The following is a 17,424-nucleotide window of genomic DNA, read 5'->3' on the forward strand; positions in this document are numbered from 1 at the left end:
GTGGTTATTATCCGATTTCTTCCATTTTTGAACTGTATATGGAAATGCCTGAAGAAAACGACTCTGTAGAGTTTGGTAGACATAGCTATAGTAGTTTCCGAGATATGTACAAAAAACTTAGTAGGGGGCGGGGCCACGCCCACTTTTCCAAAAAAATTACGTCCAAATATGCTCCTCCCTAATGCGATCCTCTGTGCCAAATTTCACTTTAATATCTTTAGTTATGGCTTAGTTATGACACTTTATAAGTTTTCGGTTTCCGCCATTTTGTGGGCGTGGCAGTGGGCCGATTTTGCCCATCTTCGAACTTAACCTTCTTATAGAGCCAAGGAATACGTGTACCAAGTTTCATCATGATATCTCAATATTTACTCAAGTTACAGCTTGCACGGACGGACGGACAGACGGACGGACGGACAGACAGACATCCGGATTTCGACTCTACTCGTCACCCTGATCACTTTGGTATATATAACCCTATATCTCACTCTTTTAGTTTTAGGACTTACAAACAACCGTTATGTGAACAAAACTATAATACTCTCTTTGGCAACTTTGTTGCGAGAGTATAAAAGTGCATCCCAACAAACAAAATGTTCGTTCATATGCCGTCGTACAAAATCGTAAGTCCTCTATTTTTGAAACAAATTTCTGACAACTTTCGCATAGTCCGTGGTCAGTTTTTAATGCTGGTACTAATGTTAATATAGCAATTTTATAACTCTCTTTCATTTTTGCCGAATTACATTTTTAAAATCTATAAATATTTTGCCAAAATTCGCTCTTGCCGGGATAAAAATTTACAGCTAACACATTATTATTATTTCGATGATAGATCAGACCATTCCGGGTGCTTCAGAAAAGGATTTTTTTAGTCATGTGACTTTCAAGAAGATATCTACAGTGTATATTTGAATGTTATAGTCAAGAATTTAGCTTTGCCATAAGGATAAGCGTTTGGAAGTATGTTTAAAAATTGATCTTGAGAAAGTGACCGCGCGGTTGTCACGATAAACTTCCAGCCGAATATCCTAATTTTCGTCCACTCTTTGAGAAATTTAGGTCATATTCCCGCAATATGGCATTGACTATTCTTTCTGAGGGCAATCGTTTCGAGGTTATATGTGTAAACAACCGACTTTACCTAAGCTCGAGATAATATGCTCTTCAAAAATGTTCTTCAGTAAATACATTTTTTACAGAATTGGCAAGCTTTGTTCCTGAGTAAGTCTGCCCATTTTGAAATGGCAGACCAAGTTGAGTATAAATCAAGTAACAGTTGTCAAAAGGACGAATTATAAAAAATTCATTGCCTCAAAGAAAACCACATGTGTGAAAACATCCGTTATTTTTGGCTGAAACTGTATGAGGATGCTTGTTTTATTGGAAAAAAACATACTAACATACTACAACTTTCGTTTGTGACTTGTTGGGGATAATCTGTGTACTTTTAGAATTTCTAACCATCTGTTGGGTTGTCATTTGCCTTAGCAACTGTAGTTTATAAAATTTCTGGTGCGACATCATGATTTTAAAGAGAACTTCTGGAAGGATACATTTATGTATAATTATAGTGTATTTCAATTCCATAAAACTCGTGTATTAACGAATAACTTTAACATATGAAATACCATATGATTTTCTGTCAAAAGCAAACTTTTTCAACTAAAACAATTTTTGCCTGAATTAGTACGTTATCCAATTACTGCAATTATCTCATAAAAATATTCAAAGCGGGAAAGATTCATAAAAACGCCGAAAACGTGAAACATATTTAAATATTAGACACACACATGTGCCCTAATATATGTTTTATTAGAGTGATTCAAAAAAAAAAATTTTTTTTTTCGTTTCGTATTCGGATTCCTAGACACCTCTAAGAAAGCCTCTCCAAACATGAGTTTTTAATTGTAACGGGAAGGTCCTCCTACATACAGTTTTCTATTTTTTCTTATTATCAGATAGAAAAATTTATATCTCGCTTCCAACTACTTGAAAAAATATCTTGTTTCTTAAATTTTGTGGGAAATTGAATGCTCTACAAAAAAGGTCAAAAAGGTTCGTAAACTCAAACGTTTAAAAGATATTAACGGTTGAAGTTTGAATATTTTTGGGAAAATTTTTTATTTCTTATGAATTTTATAACTCAATGAAAAAAAATTATTATGAATGATGAAACTCATAATTTTGTAGGAAATTTACTGCTCTATAAAAATGGTCTTCTATGATTTTTCGATTAAATTAAGCGTTTACGAGATATTCATCGTCAAACATCAATGCATATTAAGGTGGATCAAAAAAAAAATTTTTTTCGTTTGATACTCTGAAAAATAGGTTCCTAGACATCTCTAAGAAAGCCTCTCCAAAAACCTTATTCATAATGATTTTTTTCATTGAGTTATAAAATTCATAAGAAATAAAAAATTTTCCCAAAAATATTCAAACTTCAACCGTTAATATCTTTTAAACGGTTGGGTTTACGAAAAAATCATAATAGACCTTTTTTGTAGAGCATTCAATTTCCCACAAAATTTAAGAAACAAGATATTTTTTCAAGTAGTTGGAAGCGAGATATAAATTTTTCTATCTGATAATAAGAAAAAATAGAAAACTGTATGTAGGAGGACCTTCCCGTTACAATTAAAAACTCATGTTTGGAGAGGCTTTCTTAGAGGTGCCTAGGAACCTATTTTTCCGAGTACCAAACGAAAAAAAAAATTTTTTTTTTAATCACTCTAATGTATACATGTACCCATATTTGCAACGATATACAAATAGTTATGTTTTTTACAAGCATTTAAGATTTGAATCAAACCCACCTCTGTATAGCGTTTGAAGCTGTTATGTCGTTTATAACCACAAGTTGATTCAAAGACCCGTCATTCATGCGCTCAGTTACTCATGCATTCATTACAACACGAAAGCTACCGAGACATTACGACAAATTCAGCAAGAAAAATCAGATAAAAAGCAATGTGAAAAACGAAAATAGTAAAGGAAGGGGTGAAACACAAAAACACAGATGATTTCGTGTGGTGTTGAAGGCTTTAGCGTGGCACTACCACAGCGTATCTGACATATGTATATACCCTCTCCAACACAGGTGCACGACACGTTTGAGCGTCTGCTTTTAATGTGAATAAATCCGCATCGCTGTCGACACGGTTTGCCGTACCAAAACAAATGCGGTTAGTTGACAGCATTATTGTGAATGCGAATGCGAACACGAAGGGGCGGAACGAAGGGTCATTGTGTCGGAGCGCAATAAAAATACAACAATAACATACACAGTGACTGCTGTTGCACAAGGGGAGTAGACCGAGTAGTAGTAAATGACTAGTAATTTAATGTTACGTATACGCCGTGTAGCACCCGAAGCCTACATGCCGCTAAACAAGCAGCGGCAGGGTGTGATGGGCACTTGATTGCACTGGTATTATCACGTTGCTGTTGTTGTAATACCATGTTGTTGTTATTGTTGTTGTAGTGTTAGTGCTAGTGCTGCCTGTTGAGGTGCGAGTGCTCTCTTGCTCGCCTTTGTTTTGTCGCGACACGAGCGCGTGTTGTAGAGCAATTCCGATGGATTAAACGCTGTTTACAAATGCTATTAATTTAGTATTACGCCGCTGAAGGCGACAACAACAACCGGCAGTAAACAACAACCAAAGTAAATAGAGAACAATGCGTCGGGTGGTGGTGGCATAGCAGCCAGATATCGTGTTATCACCACTCACGTGACACTACTGGTGTCAGAACATTAGCAGCAGCGGCAGCTATAGCGTCAGCACTAAACTAGTCTCATTCGGCAGAAAATTCGACAACACAATCACAGCTAATACAAATCTGCCGACATTGTTGTTGTTGTGTGGTGTTCAAGCATTTCGAGCAGCAAACTGTACAGGAAGCAGACGCGTTGTTGGTAGTAGTTGCACAGCAGCTTGTTATTAGAACATCACACCAGTTCGTTTCAGTGCCGTGCGAGCTCAATCATTCATCCATTCATTCATTAGCACCAAATGCCAGCTGCAAGCCGGCTGTTTGACTTAGCAGGCATATGTCATCATTAGGGCGCGCATTTGTGTGTGTGTGTGAATGTGTCTAGGTGTTTCCTGTACAGGATGCTTTGTGGTTTATTGAGATATTTTGCACTGTGCAGCGTGTTGCATAAACAACCAATCATGGCGGTATCAACAAGCTGCTAACTATGCAAACAGTTACTGCCACCACGCGGCTGCACTGATGTGATACCAACACATACACATACATATAAGTATACTTTAAAATACAACTGCTTTGTGCTGCTTTCAGTTTCATTTACTCTAATCACTGACTGGGAAGGATTTGTCTTTATGAGTGTCTTTTTGCTGAAGGATGTGCTATGAAATTCTCTCTCTTCTGCCTTTTACATTGAGGCTTTACGTAATTTCTTCAGGCGAATATAAACTCCTCAGAACTCTTTTGGTTACAATATTTGAATGCATTCTACTGAAATTTTTATTGTATTTTCCGGATCTCATACCAAAATAACTGAATGTAAACCCCAAATTGACCACAAACTCAATTTTTTTCTTTTTTAGTTTAGCAACTTATAAAGGCGTGAACAGAAATTTGGCAACCACAAAAGAATTTCATACCTGCGTGCTTCTAAATGCCGCTATTAAGCGGTTTTCATGCAGTTATAGTAGAAGTGTAGGTGTGTGTTTAGAACTTTTCGTAATCCTATCCTCTCAACAATAGCGAATTAAGCTGAGGGTGCTTTATACAACATGACCCAATTCATTTGAGCAAGTAAATTGAGCAAAGCAGTTCATTTTCATTGTTTTGCTGTGTTTCGAGTGTGTGGAAAATTAAAAGTTGGCGTAAACTTTTTCACCTATGTTTTTATTCGACCGCAATTAACCCTTTCGAGCATATGGACTTTCGGGGAAAAGCTCTGTTTCTATGTATTGGAGTGCAAACATGTATTATTATGGAAGAACACCGCACTAGTTCTGTGAAATTTTCAGTTAAGGGTGAATAATGCAAATTAATTGTGATGTATTCTGAAATTTCAGTTTAAAAAAATGTAAGCCGCATTAAGTAAGAAAAATTGTTTGAGCTCCGCACAAATATAATCCGTTTCTTAGAACGATAAAGTACTTAAAGAGCGTTTCTAGACGTTAGAAAAACTATTTTGTTAGCATTTACTTGATATATTTTATTATACCCCGAACAGGGTATATTAAGTTTGTAACACCCAATAGGAAGCGTCGGAGACCCTATAAAGTATATACATATGTAAATGATCAGTATGTTGAGCTAAGTCGATTTAGCCATGCCCGTCTGTCTGTATATATATCCGTACGAAGTAGTCCCTCAGTTTTTAAGATAACGTTTTTGTATGCGTCATTTTCTCTTTAAGAAGTGTCTCATTTATCGGAACTGCCGATATCGGACCACTAGAACATATAGATGGCGTACAAACCGAACGATCGAAATCAAGGGCTTATATGGAAAACTCTCGCATTTGACGTGGATTACTGTTTAAGGCGGATAATCTCCGAAACAATTGTTCAGATCGGATTACTATAGCATATAGCTTCCATAGAAACTGGACACATAGGCACTAAAATAAATGCACCTATGAAGGGTATATTAGCTTCGGTGCAGCAGAAGTTAACGTATTTTCTTGTTTTTTGTCTGATATGTCTAACCAACCAGGTTGTTCAATAAGTTTTGTTGTTTGATAAGAAAAACACAATTTTATGATTCAAAATACACTTTATTATTCAGTATAATCTCCCTGAACATTAACACACTTGCTCCAATGATCCTCCAATCTGTGTATCCCATCCCTGAAGTGAGAATCCAGAAGGTCTGCAAAATACGCTTCAACAGTCGTTATGACCTCTTCATTTGATGAAAAAGGCTTGCCACGCATACATTTTTTCAGTTCTGGAAACAAATGGAAGTCGCTGGGGGCTAAATCTTGTGAACACGGTGGACGCTCCAACAATTTAAACTTTAGTTCATGGATTTTAGCCATTGTGAAAATGCTCTTGTGACGCGGTGCATTGTCCTGATGAAAAAGGATTTTGTCTCTTCTGCAAACCGGGTCTTTTTCCACAAATTTTTTCTCTCAACTGGTCCAAGAGGATGCAATAATATTCAGAATTAATTGTTTTACCAGTTTGCAAGTAATCCACAAACAAAATCCTTCTCGCATCCCAAAAAACTGATGTGATAAATTCCTGCCCGATTTCGGACACGAATTCGTTTCGAAGTCGAACAACAAGGTTCACACCACTCTTTAGGGCTTTCTAAAACCCAAAATTTCACTTCAAATATGGCTCTCACTTCCTAATGAGATGTGCAGAGCCCAAATCTTTCTTAGTCAATCGATGATCTTCCAAAAGCATATTGTGTAGTTTGGCTATGATTTCTGGTGTTGATGCGCTTCTTGGTCCATCACGTAGAGCGTCTTCAAGGCGTGTACGACCACGTTAAAACTCAGCAACCAATCTTTCTACTGTTCTAATTGTAGGCGAACAATCATTATACACTTTTAACATTCGTTCGTGAATTTCTTTTAGTACTACACCTTCCAAAAATAAGAATTGAAAAAAATACTGTGATAAATACTTACTGAACAACCTGGTATTTCTTCAACCTTTCGTTAGTCCTATTAATATTTAATTGAAGTTACTTAATTCCGCTAAATAAGGTGTGAAGTCTTTATTTTAAGTTCTGTGCTTAAGTCGAGTCACACAAAGTTGTAATGTAAGTATCGTATGCTTTTCGGGTATAATCAATAAGAGCACACTACGTCGACCGGCAAAAATAGTAGACGAAAGATGCAAAGTCTGAGCTGTATGGTCGGTGAGGCGAAACTTCCTAGTCGTTGTTTCCCTAAGAGTTTTTAATCGGTCTTTCAACATGGGAACGCGTTTTGTTATAATCGAAAATTGTTGCATCGTGACTTGCATTAAATTCCGGTCGTTTTTAGGCAATTGTTTCCTTCAATTTGATAAGTCGATAGTATTCCTTGTTAGTGGTTTCATTTTCTAATACAAAGTAAGGGCAAACTTGACCTAGCCCAAACATAACACACATATAGCTCCCGGGTGACTTTAATCAGTATTATTGGTGATGATACCTTAATCTACCTCTGAGAACATTTTATTATTAATATTTAGGGGCATGTTAATACCATGTAGTGTTGGCAAAAATAAATAAAATCCATATACAACATGTGTGTGGTGATTTTCGGTCTTCTAACAAACCTTACGTCGAATATGTCGCTTATTGAATGATAAATGTACATATAGTTACATGTATATATATATATATATATATACATATATATATATATATATTTAATTACTTGGATTCCGGACCTCTGGCGACGAGTATAAAATGTTCGGATGCACCCGAACTTAGCTTTTCCTTACTTATTACTGATTACATGATGTGTAAATTTTATGATTTTTAACACATGCCACCGACGACCTTGCGACTTCATACAATGGAACTATCAGGCAGATATGCCCATGTTATTCATATCACCCGCATATTCATTTCTTCACAACACTGTCAGTTTTGATAATAAAAATTGTAATTTTATACATAATTTCTCAAGGTTTCTACCACAAATCTACTGCCCACTCGTGAACATTTGAAGTGCTTTCATTACTGGACTGTTGCGAGTGCTCAAGACGGTCTGAAGGAGCTCGTTAGCATTAACGATGTATGCAAATAAATTCACAGATATTCAAAGTAAACATATTTTCGAGAATATATTGAGCCTGCGAATGTGTTTGAAGCACTTACATATATTTGACTTGGTTTAAGAGTAAACAGTGCCCGATACACACCAAACGGTCGGCCAGCAAACTCATTACATCCGTACTTAGCTTACTTTGCGAAAAAGTTAAATTACAAATATTTGTGTGTGTGTGTGTGTGTGTGTGTGAGCTGGCAATAGTGCAAAGCCCAAATGAAGCTAGGCAAGTATGCGAGTAGCCTTTGGCAAAAGGATAAATAGAAAATTTCAACTTTGTAAATAAGCGCTGTAAATATTTGTGTTTAACATGCCTGCACACAGAAATATATGCATATATATACATACATGTATGTGCATGGGTAGCCTTGCGTAACTGTACGCTAAAGCATGCGAAGCGTTAGTGAGAGAAAAGAATTTTAAGGTTACGCCGAGCCACCGAACATAAAGAATGCAAAGCTTTCGAGCAGCACATACATACACACACACCGAAACACATACATGTATTTAGTAAAAAGTCCACACTTTTTCGCTTTACTTGCTGGCAGTCGGGTTTGCTGCCTTGCACCTTTCCTTAGTAAGCCATGTGACAGTTGCATTGGCATCTGTAGCATATTTTCCGGCGCTCAAAGCCGCTTTGCGCTTAGCCATGTCGCCTGGGTATGCCTTGTCACTTTCATTTAATTCTGCGATATGCGTGTGTGTGTTGATGTGCCTTAAATGTTCTATTTACAAAAACTGCAGGCTTTGCCAGCGAGTCGCGCCTGAAAGTGAAAACCAGAGAAAAATGCTAGAAGTAAAGAAAGTAAAAAAGTGGCACAGTTCCGAGCAGAAAGTACAAAAACAGCGAGTTTTCAACGCAGCTTGTTGGCATTTTGCACTCACACACACTCACAGCTAGTTCTAACCAAGTAAATACGCGCTCACACGCAGCTTTGGTGTGTGAGTATAAAATTTTACAACTTCCATGTGTGTTAGTGTGCTGAAAGTGAAAGCACTTAAGTAAACAAAGGTTGCGGGCAAACGCTCAGTAGGCTTGGATAGCTACTGCCATTGTAGTGGTTCGCTGGCATAACTCCGCAGTAAACCTAACTGTCTCGGGACTAAGGTGGAGCCTATTAAAATTATATGGAAATGACAGGTTTTATACATACAAGTATATGTATATACGAGACCTTTAGGGGATTTCGGATAAGTATTTATAATTATTATACTGTCGAACAGAGCATGCTAAATGTGAAAGTTTTTTTTTTAATTGGGCAAGTACTATAACTATTTATTTTGAAATAGGAAACTGTATTATTAATATCTACATGTGAATACAGAACTTTACTCAGCATGAAGCCTGTTAACAAAGCGTTTCTTTAGATTATAGCTGATCTATTATGTAGAGAAAATATCTGAGTGTAAATATGCATTCAGTGAGTGCCGTGATACCATACTAAAGTTTTCTTTAAACCATTGTTAACGACGTTCACCTCTAACAGATGGCAGAAGTTCTCAACATCGATCGTGAATCGACTCAAATGAATATTTTGTGTACAAAGTGAGTCGCATACTGATCCATAAGAGGTTAGGTTAGTTTAGGTTAACTCTAAAATGGCGGGGGATCGCAACTAGACATTTATGTACAGTCCTTTGTGAGGGCAGATGAAAAATTCTTGTAATTGGAAACTAACCTTGACTAAGCCTTTCGCATAGGTGTTTTATAACTTCCGCTAATTCTTCAGGATGTCTAAAAATTTGAGATCAGAGGGGGTTTAGTCTTGATTTGACAAAGGCGGGTCATTCGACACCGTTAAGATGGTTTATCGCACGAGTCCCGAACGGTCAGATTAGTTAAAACTCTTAGAACTGAAAGGTGGACCATCGAAATTCATGGTTGTCAACGAAATATAAACAAAAATCTTTGTTACTGAATTAAACAGCTCTCTGCAAATTTTTTGCTTTCAAAATTATACCCGGAAGCTTATCCAGATGGCAGAAAACAGTAACAGTATGATCTGTTCTCACTATATTTCTTATTCTAGAACCTTTAAGGAAGATTAAGTGGTCACCTGTCCTAAATGTCCACATAAGCTATGCAATCGCTCACTTTCTTCCGTATATATGAAGCTTAAGTATTAAAAATCGGCTGAAGTAGATTTGTATGTGTGTGTGTTATGTGGAACATCAAAAATCTGGTTTCAAAATAAAATATCAATATTAAAGATATATATGATTCCTTGATTTAACTCTTGATCCTTAGAGGTACTGCTGTCTAGAGCAAGTTTTTGCAAGTTTTTCACAATCGCCTCCGCTGACTATACCATTTGACATCCAAATGTAAGCAGTTTGCAGCAAGTTCTTGAATAAGTGAACTAGAAATAAAAGATATCATACTCTAAATGCGCTAGTACACACACTAGTATCTATGTGTGTAGGCATGTAACCGCACTAAAATAACGGCACTTTCCACGGCAACGCTGGTCATACCGTTATTGCTCGCCACGACGCAGCCATTTTTATGCATTTTCTACTCTCAAGTCAGCGCATATACACACACACACAACCTTTAACGCACTGACTTTTTACATAAATGGGCTTATACACCCATATACACATACATACACGTATAGCTCTGTATGCACAGCCTCTTGTATGTGGGCCATGTCGATCTTTTTGTGTTAAACACATAATACAGCAACAATGCTTGCTTTGTTCCAGCGTGTATAGCCCACTTACACTTGTATATGTATTTAGTTGTTATGAAGTTGGCTGTAAGTAGGCCACGCAACTCTTGTTAAAAGGCGCTTTTCCTAAATGCACTCCGCGCATACCAATGCGAGCTTTTTTCCTCCTTACGCGTAAATGGTGCGCGTGTGTGTGTGCTTGTGAGTGCGTGTTTAAAATATCTAAGCGTAGTGCGTGGCATGTAAGTTGTGCCATCAGCACCTAAATGCCAGTTACGTAAAATTTTTGCAAGTTATTGCGGGTTAGGAAAGGCGATTTATGTATTTTTGCATAATATTTAATCGCATTCGCTCAATTTGAGCACAGAAGTGCAAGTCTCTAGTTCATATTCAATAAAGCAGCGGAATTCCGTACGCACTCTATCACTATGCAGTTTTGGTCAAGCAGTAAACTGTTGGTTCTTTGCATTTTTTCGCCATACTTTCCACTACTAACTACTGTGATTCGCTCAAAAGCACTACTTAAACTGAGCTAAATTTTGTTTTGGTGTGTGTGTGTACCATTCCAAAAATTAAAGAGGTGTAGTCAAAAATTTGGCTCAAAACTTATTCTGCATGCTTAATTTCGTACAAAGCATTTAGCACAACAACAACAATGTAAAACGCTGTTTTAACCCCATTCAGAAACTGTGCAAAACAGTTATGCTTGCCTGATGTGGGTGCTCCATGCACCGTGGTGTTGTGCACCGTTGTCTATGCCATCACAAATTGTATGATGAATGCTTCGTGCTTCAACATTGCCACACAGCATACAAATATGGATGTGTTTGCGTGACTCCAGGATGGAATGATAGCACTTCAGAATGTGCGCTAACCCTGGCAGAAATTCTTAAGCAAATAAAATACAAATTGCGGGAACCAGAAATGTAGCTACTTAGCCAGTAATTTAAGCCTCAGAAATCTTACAAGCGATTTTTCGATACGTGGATTCTGTGTACATCTGGTATAAGGAGATTACTATAAGAATGCGAGAATCCGAAGCTAACTTCTTTAAGGTTGTGTATGATTTAATGTTATGTCCAAAAATGTAGGACTTTTATTATAATTTAATTTCCAGTTTTCGGAAACTTTTTCTGCAATTTGGGCCGTATGTCAGCAGTGACGCGCCGAATATTCTCTTCCAAGGCGTCAATGGTCTCGGGTTTATTTACGTAGACAAGCTACTTCACACATACCCACAAAAGTAGTTCAGCGGTGTTCAATCGCACGATCTTGGAGGCCACGCCACAAGCACAGGACGCGATATAATTAGCCTACCAAAAGTTTCATGCAATCATTTTATTTTTCGTGAGGTGTATATCATGACGCACCGTCCAGTTGGAACCAAACGTCGTCTATATCTACCCCAATAGCCTCTTCGGTGTGTACCGTACGATGTCTCTGGAGATGCCCCATATCTGCTAGAGTTAAAGTGGTGCGAAACCGATCCTTGGTTGCTAGAATTGCCGAATCTCTTGGTTGATTTTGTCGACTTAATATTCGACGAACCATTACTTTGGTCATAAATGTACACTTATTATGATATGGCAATTCAAACTGAGTTTGAATTAAACAACAGCTGACAAAAATACGAACTCTAAAATAGCATTGTCTCATTGAAAACCACATATCTGGAAAATACATCCTTTATTTAACATTTTTGTAGTATAAAGGATACTAAATACCTTTGTTTTAGAAGGAACCCACAAAAATGGGTACTTTGGTGTATAAATTGTAAAGATTTTTGAGTTAACACTTATTTAACATTTTATTTCGAATAAAAATGCCGAGAAATACAGTTTTATGAATGCTGGCCTTAACGCCCCCAAACCTTTCCTAATGGGTGTCCTCAACTTCTCACACATTAATGTTTATGACTTTAATTCGCTTATGGGTGTGTGCATATGAAAACTGTGTCAAACAAATATTTTACTCTTTTCCATGTTTTATGTAGCGAAATTCGTTTATATATTCCCAAAATTTTTTTATTGCTTAATATACCAAACACATGTTAGCGCCTGTCCTTATACGTGGGGCGTCATTTTTCGCTCGCTTGTGTGGACAATTAGAAAAAGAAGAATAAGAAATCACGTATATTAAACTCAATTGGTTATAAAGGTAACGGTTTTTATTAGCATGGTGTTTTTTGGAAATACAAATAAGCTATTTCGCCATGTAGAAGCATACACCTACAAATATATAATATTTATTTTATATGATTATTAAATGTATGTGTGGGCGTAACACAAAACACCGGAAAACACGCAACAAAGCATTATTTCATTAAATTTACAGCATTTAGAAACATGTGAAAAAATGGAAATTGAAAAAAAAAACTTGAAAAATTTAATCGCAATATTTATAACGCTTTACACTTTATAATAATATAATCTAAATGCACATAAATTTACATGCATAATTTATTTTACAAACTTCCCGCTACTTGATTACGACAATAAACAAATATAAATGTGCAATTAAAATTTTCGCTCCGGCAATTGTAACAGTAGATTATAACAAAGCGCAATGCCTAAAACGCACACCACTACATCAATTGTGGAGAAATGTGCGGCCGACCAAAGTTCTAACGAAATTAGTTTCACAAAAAATAATTTAAAATATTGAAATTCCCAATGATTTTTTGCAAATAAAAATTTTCATTAATTTGCGCGTGCGTAGTGCCGGTCGAATTCGTTTTGCAATTGTGTTAATTAACTGTGAAGATATGTTACGTCGAAAAAAAAATGGCTGAGCTTATAAAAGCGCTTATCAATTCGCAATTCACACATTTCCAAATTAATTTAATGAAATGCCATTTGGAATAAGCCATAATTTCGACGCCCGCAGACACACGCAAAATGCGCTAATTCAATAAAATATTTCCATTGTTTTACAAGCAACAACAACCAAAGCTTTATTCCCACACACGCAAATCCGCATATATGCAGTTAATAATTATTTAACAAAAACAATTAAATTAACATAAATTTTTCGTTTTCTGGCTAATTTTACATAATCCATTCATTTTGTTTTGTTGCCGCAAATGCCGCGAATCGCTGAAGTTTGTATTAAAGTTAATAAGCTCGCAATTCACACACACTCACTTGGGTGTGCCTACATTTTCTGCGGTTAGCAGTTTAATCATCAGCTATACATTAGCCACTGTTAATTTCTTGTTCAAATTTGTTGCGATTTGGCTTTCTGCGTGCTTGAGGTGTGAAGGTTTGAGTATGCGTGCCTGCACATGAACTATTTTGTTGGTTTTACTGCAACATTTGTTGCTTTAGGATACTATTTGTGGTCACCGAAATCACATAACATTGAATAAACATTTTTAAATTAAACCACTTAGGTTTTGCTATTAGTTGTGCAGGACGTATACGTTACCTGATGCAAGTTGTGGATTCGCAGCACAGTTTAACCACTGATCACAGAGTAGTGCTATACAAAAAACTTTCTATTTCCTTTTATTAGGTTTAATTTTAGTTTATCTCAAAAGCAGCAAAATTACACTTAAGGTTGCTATGTATTGAAACTGAAAGATTTTAATTTTTAAATGCTAAAATAAAAAAAATTATACACAATTTTTCTCCTTTTTTGAATTATTTTTTCTATTATTTTCATTAAATTTATTTACCTGTTTTGTTTTAATTTTCCTCTAGGATGACAGCTATAATGAGATTTTAGATGACGAAAGCGGCTCGGGCTTTATGGTATGTGGCTAGATTTTTATAATTTCTTTACTTTTCGCTTTATTTGTGCAGATTTTGTTTAATAATTTTTTAAATTCTAATTTTTCGTTAAATTTTATTGTTTTATTTTTCTTTTTCTTTCATAATTCCTCATATTTAATTTGTACGCTAGGAAGGTGCGAGTGAAGACTACGACATTTTAGATGATTCGTTCTGGAATGTGAGTATATACACACACAATGCTAGTAAACAAGCAAGATAAATTACAATATTTTTTTTTTTTAAATTAAGATTTATTTGATTAAAATGCACTTTTTAAATGTCCCTCTTTTCACTATTATTATTATTATTATTACAAAATTTTAATTAAACTGAAATTCAGGGAAAAGCGCTTCTTATATGTTAAATAATTTTCAATTGTTAACATTACTAAAATAATTATAATATTTGATTAATTTTTAGACATAATATATTCAATTAGGTGCCAACCCCTTTCAAAATTTAGACAGATATTATTTCGAAACGTGTTTTATTTGATAACTAATTTCAATAGAAATTTCGAGATGAGATGGAATTACAAAAATTTTGGGTTTGATATCAACCTTAACATATTGAATTTAACAAAATTTTTTTTAATAAATTTCTAAGCTTCTGTCACAAAAAACTCAATTAAATCAGCTTACCCTTCAATGCTTATACTTCATTCTCCCATGTACGTATGTATTCCATTTTTTATTATTTCATCGAAAAGAAAATAATAAAGTAAAAAGGCAAACTTACCCAAACATATTATAATTACACATAACTTCTCTTAAGTTTTCCTACTTTTTTACCCATTATCATCATTAATTCCTCTATTGAATAATATATATTGCCTTAAAATTACAAAATTGATGACAACATCCATATAAAATATTCACATCTGTGAACTATTTAAATTATAACTTAGTTAACTTACTGAATATTTTTTAAAATATGGCAACCCTTCCAAAAATATTTACAATCGTAATCTTTCTAAGCCGCCTCACTTTGATGCACCTATTCTTGCCTATCCTTATTTTTTTCTGAACAAACACAATTCAAACAGATAGCAGGCCCTGCAGATATCGTTTGCAAAAATCACATTTAAGCATACCAAGTGCTTGCTAACCGATATATACTTCTATGTGATAAATTCCAAAATATATTTCATTAAATTCACAATTGCATTTCAGAACAAGAAAACCTTAAATCTTTTCTATCTAAATTCGATCTTCCAACCAGACTTTCCTGTCATTTTTGACCACCTCTGTGAACTTCAGCCTGTCAGCTGCATGAGGACGGAGTGCAACTGTGTCGAATTGTGAATTACATACTAATTGGTACGCAAGTTCTACGGAAGTACGCTACTTACCCTTATCTCCCTCGTTCATTGTCTCTGAGCCTTAAAAGCGTCACATTTCAGAAAGACTTAAAAGTCTACACACATAACACATTTCTACATATGTATAGAGAAAATGCGTCTGTAAAGTCAAGTGAGTCCATAGAGACTAAACAAATATGCGATATTCCACCTGCCTTTGGACAGCTAGGCAAGTCACATATGCCATGTTGCATGCCTATCACGATTTCCCAATCTAGACAATATTACGCATACAAATTGTCTAAATATACATAGCTGCAAATATATACATATATAGATATGAATGAATATTTTTCTCTATAAATGTGTAAGGAATTGTGAAAATCGTTTCAAATATTTATTTTGTTAGGTAGAAAAAGCATATTGCAAAAAGGATACTGAATTTTCCTGCAACATTGTATCCGAAACAATCATTTGTTAAGAGTAATAAGTTTTAGCGTAAAGGGAATAAGTTTTATAAAATTGAAAATAGAAGATTTTTAGAAAGCACACTCTTTAGTGAACTCTTCGCCCTCAGCAGGGTACAACTTCCAATGTTTATAGGAGTTCTAACTGGACACTGTCCGACCAGCAATTTTGCGGTAAAATTGAGCCTTTTATCGGACATCAGATCCGTAGGCTGCTAAAAAGAAGATGAGATAAAATCATATTATAATTTTCTTCTCAAGTGTCCTTTGCCAGAGCAAGGAGCACCACGATTCCCGTATTTGTAGTAACTTTCGTAGGAGAATTTCTTCATCACTGAACTAAAGAAGTTTTTATCTGACTTCACATATGATTTTTGATAGCATTATGGATTTGAACTCCTCCTACCTTGAGGAGTAAGTCATTTAGTTTAACCTAAAAGGAATTTAAAGTTTCGTAACTAACTATGTAACTGGATGCCTTTGTATTACTCAACAGTTAGATTGGTTTCAAAATTAATCAAAATGACATTCATTTGACCTGCGCTGGTGTAAAAATCGCTAAAAATTCTAATTTCTGCTTTTCTATAGTATGGAGTTAACTTGCTATTTCATATATTGAAAAGTATCTTAGAAATTTAATTTCTTATATTTTTCAATAAGTTTTGAAGCCCATTTTTAGGTTTTATCTTCTTTTCTCACTAAGAACTACGAGTTTTGTCAACTAAACTCATAAATTACAATTATTTGGTGCTTTCTGTTTTGCTTTCTTGGTATACATATATTAGTTAAATGTCATATTCATTTGTATATGCGTTTATGAAACAAACTACTAAACCAATAGATAAAGTATTTATACAACTATATATACATATATAATAATATTTGAACGTACTTTCATGCTTTTACACACAACAAATATATACATTATCTACTAAATACCGACTTATGACCGCAACGTGTCTCAATGGTAAACAATTTTCACAAACGCATAAGCACACATTACAACCCATAAAGAGATATATAAATATACATATATGTATTTATATATACATATGTATATTGGAAGGTGTATTTGTGTGCGTACGAACCCCTATTCGATTTCCCATTTTGTGCACATCAAAGATAAAATAGAATGAAGAATGACCAAGAAGTGGGTGTGTAACTGACCAAGTTGGTCAATAACGCGTACAAGTAATGTTGTGCTTATGGACATGCGTATACAACAGCTAAGACAACTAGTTACGAACTTCCTTTCCTTACAACTAGTATGCAATTCAGGTACAACTGGACGAAAACTAGCAACATGAACCAACAACTGACGTGTTTTTGTTCTACTTGTTGACAGTTATATGCTTTGGTTCAGTAATATAGAAATTCCCTAGTGGTTACAAATCGACTCATCATAGTCTAGTTCAGCTTTTTGTTTTTATGTAGAAAAACTCATTTCATTTAT

At 35.2% G+C, this 17,424-nt stretch overlaps 1 protein-coding gene across 6 annotated transcripts in view; it reads left to right on the plus strand.

The window, feature by feature from the left end:
* Positions 1–17,424, plus strand: part of LOC126762490 (collagen alpha-1(XVIII) chain) — a 420,330-nt gene that overhangs the window by 269,661 nt on the left and 133,245 nt on the right. For 3 of the 6 annotated variants that reach the window (XM_050479265.1, XM_050479270.1, XM_050479271.1), the window contains exons 9-10: positions 14,133–14,183; positions 14,335–14,382. The exons of the other annotated variants lie outside the window; for them this stretch is intronic. In XM_050479265.1, coding sequence (XP_050335222.1) covers positions 14,133–14,183; positions 14,335–14,382 — 99 coding nt within the window. The remainder of the gene's footprint in view (positions 1–14,132; positions 14,184–14,334; positions 14,383–17,424) is intronic. 6 annotated transcript variants of the gene reach the window in all.

The sequence above is a fragment of the Bactrocera neohumeralis genome, chromosome 6, assembly GCF_024586455.1.
Source record: "Bactrocera neohumeralis isolate Rockhampton chromosome 6, APGP_CSIRO_Bneo_wtdbg2-racon-allhic-juicebox.fasta_v2, whole genome shotgun sequence".
NCBI classification, from domain to species: domain Eukaryota; kingdom Metazoa; phylum Arthropoda; class Insecta; order Diptera; family Tephritidae; genus Bactrocera; species Bactrocera neohumeralis.